Genomic DNA, 7,633 nt, shown 5'->3' on the forward strand with positions numbered 1-7,633 from the left:
AAATGAAATTCTAAAAGCAATTTGAAAAAAATTATCAATTTCTGTTGGACACTATTTCTAGAATATATGTGTATCAGTTCCTTTCGAGCTATGTATTTCCTCTACTACAGGTATTGTGGGTGTTTTGGCAGGTGAGACTTTGCATATCAGATTTGAAAAATCAGATGTAGGACAGATGGCAATGTTGTACCCTAACAAAAATTCCCCTAGCACAGCACAGAAAGCTGGGATGGTACAACTGAGAGAGAATTATTGGAGCACAATTTCCACCACAGCCATGTGTCTTTTATTTCCAGATCCAGGCTTCAATCAGTCTATTTCAAGAGAAAAGACTAAAAGCAAGTCAAACTTGCAATTATGCAATAAGCACTTAGTAATAAACCTTGCATTTCATTCCTTTCTCCAACTAAAGAGATTTTTTTGATTGGTCTGCAGCGCACATTTCAATCGTACCTCAACTCAAAGAAGCACACGAGCTTTTTGGAGGAAACACATAAAACTATCTCGAGCTACATTTAGACTGCAAGTTACAATTTGATTTCTTCTAGTTTTTTTCATTGTTTATTTATTTATTTATTTATTTATTTTGAGAGAGACAAACAGAGGATACCAGGAAGGCTCCGTGCTGTCAGCACAGAGCCCTGACGTGGGACCGATCCCACGAACCATGAGATCATGACCTGAGCCAAAATCAAGTTAAGTCGGATGCTTAACTGACTGAGCCACCCAGGCACCCCTGATTTCTTCTAATTTAAGTAAAAGCTTTTAAAACGAAGATGACCTATAGCTTGCTCCGTAGGGAACACGCTGCCTGTCTGAATATCTGAGAAACAACATGGTCAATCCTAAATTAAACATATATCAAAAGAGCAAGCAAGAAAGGAGGAAACATTTCTGAACCAAATGATCACTTCTATTACCCAGAATGAAACTCCTTTAATTATGTTAATTTACCACAATTTTTCAATTTCTTTTCTCTCCATTACATAGAGCTGGAAGATCATCTTTTGGTACAATGGCTTCACTACCAAATAGGATTTAAAATTTACCCTTTGTCAAAAAAAAAATAAAATGACATTTACCCTTTGTCGACTTAAAGGTGCAAATATAATAGTAACTAACTACATTGTTTTAGCAGCCCACCCAGCTCCATAAAGCAGATTAAGTATGAGATGGTTCAATATTTGAGAATTACAAGTAAGGATTTTCTATGGGAGGCAGCAGAGCAGGGTGGTTAAAAGTTCTGGGGTTAAATCCCCTGCATCAGGATTCTAACTCTGCCCTTACCAGCAGTACAACCTTGAGCATATTACTTAACTTCCCTGTCCCAAGTCCGCATGTGTAAAATGCAGATAATTGCACCTACAGCTAACAGGGTTATAAGGACCCAATAAGATAATACATGTAATGCATTTAGCAAAATAATACTAATAGCTGCCAAAACTATGAGAGCTGTGACATAGAACACACATAAAATTAAGACACACAACACCCTATACTTAATAAAAAACAAACCTATAGACTCGATGAGATTCAAATGTTGATTTCTCACTTGTGTCTCTGCACTATGAGCATTTTCACTATATCTCTAAACTACTTTCTATCCTTCTATAATATCCTCAACACTAAAGATGAAAATAAGAAACTGGAAAATGCTTGGACTTAATAAAATACCCCAACCAATTTCATCCCAGCACACCACCAGGTAATATAAAGCAATAGCTAAGAAAGTCATTTAAGACTTGTTTCATAAAATTTTAAGCATCACATCAATTGGTAAACACCTATTTAGTATCTAGGTGTACCTAGGGGGAAAGAAGACAGTTATGTGAGAGTGCCACAGGTTCTATAGAAATGAACATACGAGTAATACAGGAGACACCAGGTTTAATCACATGGGGAAGGCCAGAAAGAAGATATTAGGTAGGGGAAAAGCCAATTTACTGAAAGCCAAAGAGACTTAAATATTTAAGAACTATAACAATGGGAGCACTGGGGTGGTTCAGTTGTTGAGCGTCCGACTTCGGCTCAGGTCATGATCTCACGGTTTGTGGGTTTGAGCCCCGCATCAGGCTCTGTGCTGATAGCTCAGAACCTGGAGCCTGCTTCTGATTCTGTGTCTCCCTCTCTCTGCCCCTCCCCCGCTCACACTCTGTGTCTCTCTCAAAAATAAATAAAATTAAAAAAAAAAAACAAAACAAAACTATAACAATGGATCTCTCCCCTGGTCCACCAAGTTTTTTCCAACAAAGACTACATGGCAGAGCTGTTTTTTGTTTGCTTTTTTTTTTTTTTAAAGTCAGAGAGAGAGAGAGAGAGAGAGAGAGAGAGAGAGAGAAGGAAAGATCTGACTGAACTCTGACATGCTCAATGATCCAGAACTCATGCCCTCAAAGCATCCTACCAGCCTTCGGTAACAAGTCAGATACACCTATACATTTTTTTAAACCTATTTGTATCTTCAGCCCATACAACTGGAGTTATTTAATTAATCATTTTCCCTAATTAGTCCTTAAACATATCTATGTATTTATTTTAGTGTACTGAAACTGAATCCTTGTATCACTCTAAGTACAGGTAAAATCATATATGCACTTTACAAACACACAAACCACAGGACCAGGAAGTGTGACAGGCTCAAGGTTGCACCAAATGGTAAGGGCAGAGTTAGAATACCAACTCCGGACCTCTTTACCCCTGTGCTCTGCTGCCTTCCCTAGAGACTTCTACTTTTATCATATCACTCATGATTTTATAGACCTCTGAGTCCTCCTCTTTCCAGATCAAAGTGAAATAAATTCAGTCTCTCTTCTTGCACCTGCTCCCTATTATTATTTTAATTGTTCTCTAGTGCCACTGTATCCTTTTTTCAGAGAAGTGATCAGGTACAAATGCAACATAATTATGATACAAGAATCAAAAATATTTACTATTTTGTTCCCAGTATCCAACCACATGATATTTTATGGCAGAAGCTGTAACAGTTTACCTCCACTCCCAAGTCTTTAACCGAAATTATAACCAAAAGTCTAAAAGCTAACAAGTTTAGACTAGGTAAAAATGGCATGAGTTGGCTACTAAAAAGGGTCCTATGCAGAAGAAAATAATATGTCAAATATATCAGTCAGCAAGCGCAGGGAGCCAAAAACTAGAAATAACAGGAGCCAAGGAGACCAGTGAGAAAATTATTGTTCACATAATGGGTTCATATGATGGCAACAAACTTTTCAGAAACTATTACCAATAGATCCAGCTCTTTATCTAACCACACCTTTTTGTAAAAACACACTTTGTATGATAATGTATGAACTGCCACACACTATCGGTAATCCTGACAGAAGGCATAATTATATTGCTTAACTGGCAACTCAAGGCACGCCTTCCTGTTAGAACTCGGCAGTCTCGGGAGCAGCCGAAACACCATTCTACCAAAATTTGAGGCTTTCTCGATGAGCTTAATTTCAGCCCAATTAATCAGTGTAAGTAAGCCACACCCTATGTTAACAGGCACGGGTTGTTTAAATTCCTCTCCCCAGAGGCAGGCCAATTCAGGAGCTGGCATCAGAACCACATGAACAAATGAGTGCAGGTGTTCACACTACCAATGGGAGCGTTAACTCTTAACCCACCTACTAACACAGATGGCTGGTGTTTTGTGAGCTACTGGTTTTTAACAGGTGGGGGATATGTGGGGATGCTAATATGCAAAGCTGTGACACTTTGATAGAGAAAGAATGTGTTCACCTTCAGTATGAGTAGGTGTCCTCCATCATTTATCACTGAAAGCGGAAGTCACAGAATAACTGCTCTGTTACAAAAACCACATCATGCTACCTGTTTCCTACTGCCTCAGAATATAACCTCTCAGCAGGGAATCAAGACTGACTGTTACAATCCTGCCAAATAACTAACATTTTGTAGGTAGTCAATAAACAATTAGATAACATTCCTTCCAACCTTTAACTAAACACATGTGGCACAAATCTGTTCATTGTGTCTTTTCATCTTGTATAAAGTGAAAAGCAAATCATGCTGCACCGTCTAATAAAAAGACTTCAATTTTAGAAAGTAATTATCACTATACTGGTTTCATGATTTGTCGTAAGATGAATTTGTTTGGAGGGGCAGCCGGGTGGCTCAGTCGGTTAAGCATCCGACTTCGGCTCGGGTCATGATCTCACGGTTCATGAGTTCAAGCCCGACATCAGGCTCTCTGCTGTCAGCACAGAGCCTGCTTCAGATCCTGTCACCCTCTCTCTGCCCCTCCCCCACTGGCACACGCATGCTCTCACTCTCCTCTCTCTCACAGAATAAACAAACTTCAAAAAATACCAGATGAATTTGTTTGGAAAATTCATCTTAAACTGATTAGATCAGTTTTTCTGCCATAAAATATTTATTGAGTTTGTATGAAAAAGTTAACATTGAAAAATTTACAACACATTTAAAAAAATACTACGACCACAAATCAAAATGAGCACTACAGCAATCTGCGTTCTTGAAATAACTTTTCCAGCTACTGCAAGGAAAACAACAAAAAAACTCCTTGCAATAACCCAAAGTTAGTTTGAACAAATACGTCATCCCAAAACCAAACAAACTGTATCCCAGGAGAAATGCCATAGAGAGTGAAATTCAAAGTTTAAGATGCTCTACTGAGAATAGACTAGTCACCTATCCCTCAAGGAGTTCAATCGCAGACACAGAATATTCTTGTAAAATGTAACTGGCTACAAGACATCAACACATAGTTCACCTAAAGAAGGTAGCATACTACCTGCTTAGAAAGAAAGCAAAAGTTGTTAATGGAAGAGTATGCAAGAGTGAACAACTGTGACTAGCACTAAATGAAACCAGTGAACTTGAGAGGAGTTACTGTTCCACAATAACCTTTTGTAAAATTTTTTAATGTTTATTTATTCTTGAGCGATGGAGAGAGACAGAGCGCGAGCAGGGGAGGGGCAGAGAGAGACAAAATTGGAAGCAGGCTTCAGGCTCTGAGCTGTCAGCACAGAGCTCAATGTACGGCTCGAACCCATGGACCAGAAGATCATGACCTGAGCCAAAGTAGGACATCCAACCGACTGAGCCACCGAGATGCCCCACCACAATAACCTTTTCAGTATTACTGAAGTAAATTTAATATTTAACGATGGGGGGGGCGCCCGGGTGGCTCAGTCGGTTGAGCGTCCGACTTCAGCCCGGGTCACGATCTCACAGTCCGTGAGTTTGAGCCCCGCGTCGGGCTCTGGGCTGATGGCTCAGAGCCTGGAGCCTGCTTCCGATTCTGTGTCTCCCTCTCTCTCTGCCCCTCCCCCGTTCATGCTCTGTCTCTCTCTGTCTCGAAAATAAACGTTAAAAAAAAAAAATTTTTTTTTTAAAAATTTAACGATGGGGAAATACAAGATTATCACCTCTGAATGTTTAAAAAAAGCTTGCCATTTTATTATTTAAGATTTCAAAATGCGTGGTCTCAGACCAAGTGACAAAATAAGTTCTCATGCAACACCACTTTCATTTTTTACTTGAACAGGTGAAACAAATTGAAACTATTTTTCCATACATTTGAGCAGCCATCAGGAATATGGTCGTATTTACGTGTTATACCACTGATGATCACATTGTGTGTGCACAAATGTATTTTTAACCTCTCAAGTCTATTTAAGAGTACTCTCAATTCATAAACATTGGAGAGACAGACAGAGAGAGAGAGAGAGAGAGAGAGAGAGAGAGAGAGAGAGAGAGAGAAAGAGAGAGAGACTGCGCACGCGTGTGTATATTCCTCCCTCCCCAACCAGGGGCAATGTATTAACCTACTTGATGAAAGTAAATCCTCCGTAACATTATTCCAATGGCTAAATGGCTGACGACAACTGGCTCCAACACCCAAATATATTCCCTGAAAAATGAGTCCATCAGCCCACAAAACGGCCCTCCACACCAGTGAATATGTTTATATTCTCTTCTATAAATGGGATGGTTTATTTTTATAAGCAAATTTGTTGATAAGAAAATTCCACTGATATCAACAGCCACAGGCACTCTCCTGAGCTTACTGGATCATCCAAAGAAATGGCATGCACAGCAGAACCACAGAATTGCAAGATCACATCAGGGCAAAAACCTGAATCACTCAGACCAAGATTTCTCAACCTGATTTCTCAAACTGGTGACATTTTGGGTCAGATAATTCTTTGTTGTGGGGACCATTCTGTGCATTACAGAATATCCTGCAGCATCCCTGGTCTCTACCCACTACATGCCAGCAGCACACCCTTCCAAGGTATGACAACCAAAAATGTCCCCAGACATTGCCAAACATCCCCTGGGGGACAAATTTTGGTCTAAGAGTCTAACAACATATTACAGTGTTTTCAGTTTTCAAAAGTGACTAAGTTCTGCAACACCATGAGAGTTCCAAGAAACTTCAAGCATTCCAAGCGGCTACTTTATACCAAACTTTCCTGGATCTCACAAAGTAACTGAAGCCTTATTACTGTAGATAGCTAATTCTTCCACATGTGCATGATTAAACACTCTTGTGATGATGAATCTGGGAAAGGCTGGGACAGGAGCCAACAGTGACTGGGTTTTATAGTTTCGATGAATTACACCTTCTTTTAACCCTTCTATGGACTAACCATCCTTGCCAGAGAACCTTTTTTTTTTTCCCCACAAACCACTTTCCCCAACACTGTCAACCTAAGACGCCCTCCTCTGGGCTCTCACCATTCAGATACTGTGCCTGACCTGTCACTGTACTGGGGTCAACTCTCACCCAAGGGCTCAGGGACCTTCCACTACCAGGCCAGCCTGTCTGTGCCAGTGCCCTCGGGCCCTGCTCTCATACTGACATCCCATGCCCAGGTCAGCTGTTGACCCTTGACCCCGGCCTGACCCCGCTGCCCCCACCCCGCCCCCAGGGCGGTACCTGAAGTAGTAGACATCGCTCTTGCCGGCACTGAGCCCAGATTTTCGGATCACTTCCTCCTTCTTCCATCCGGGGGGAGGGCCGGGCAATCCATCCTCTTCCCGCTCTCCGTGGCCCGGGGTCCCCTGGGCCCCGGCCCCGCGCTCCCCGACGGGAAAGGGACCGGCTCCCGCCGGGGGGCGCCGCCGCCACCGCTGCCGCCGCCGCAGCCGCCGCCGTCGCCGCCAAGGCCGCCGCCGCCACTCGGGGGACGGCCGCGGCCCCGGCCCCGGCCCCGGCCCCGTCCCCGGCCACGGCCCCGGCCCCGGCCACGGCCACAGACGCCGCCGCCCCGGCCCGCCTGCTTCCACCGCCCCCGGCCACGGCCGCCGCCCCGAGCGCCTTCCCTGCGCACGCCGCTCACCGGGGACGGGGCGAGCGCGCTGCCCTGGCCCCCCTGCTCTATGGCGGAGTCGCCGCCAGCGCCGCTGCCGCCCGCCGCGCTCTCCCCCTCCTCCTGCTCCGGGCAGCAGCGGCCTCCCCCCGGGTGCGCGCGCATCCAGCCCCCTCCCCAGCCGGCGCTGCGCTTCTTCCGTAACCGAGCCCTTGGAATCCCGGAGACCCGCCCCGCCCGCAGCGCGGCGCGCGGGGGACGCGCGCAAGCATCATAGAGCGGACGCGCACAGAGCGGCCCTCCCGCTCGGGGCGTGGCTCCGGCCGCCG

At 44.0% G+C, this 7,633-nt stretch overlaps 1 protein-coding gene across 1 annotated transcript in view; it reads right to left on the reverse strand.

The window, feature by feature from the left end:
* The window catches only part of MBD2 (methyl-CpG binding domain protein 2), a 65,558-nt gene extending 57,978 nt beyond the window's left edge, over positions 1-7,580 (reverse strand). Inside the window, 2 exon segments of the mRNA XM_007080588.3 lie at positions 6,932-7,010; positions 7,013-7,580. Coding sequence (XP_007080650.2) covers positions 6,932-7,010; positions 7,013-7,469 — 536 coding nt within the window. The 5' untranslated portion in view covers positions 7,470-7,580.
* Positions 7,581-7,633: the final 53 nt, after the last annotated feature.

This window comes from Panthera tigris, chromosome D3 (assembly GCF_018350195.1).
Source record: "Panthera tigris isolate Pti1 chromosome D3, P.tigris_Pti1_mat1.1, whole genome shotgun sequence".
NCBI lineage: Eukaryota > Metazoa > Chordata > Mammalia > Carnivora > Felidae > Panthera > Panthera tigris.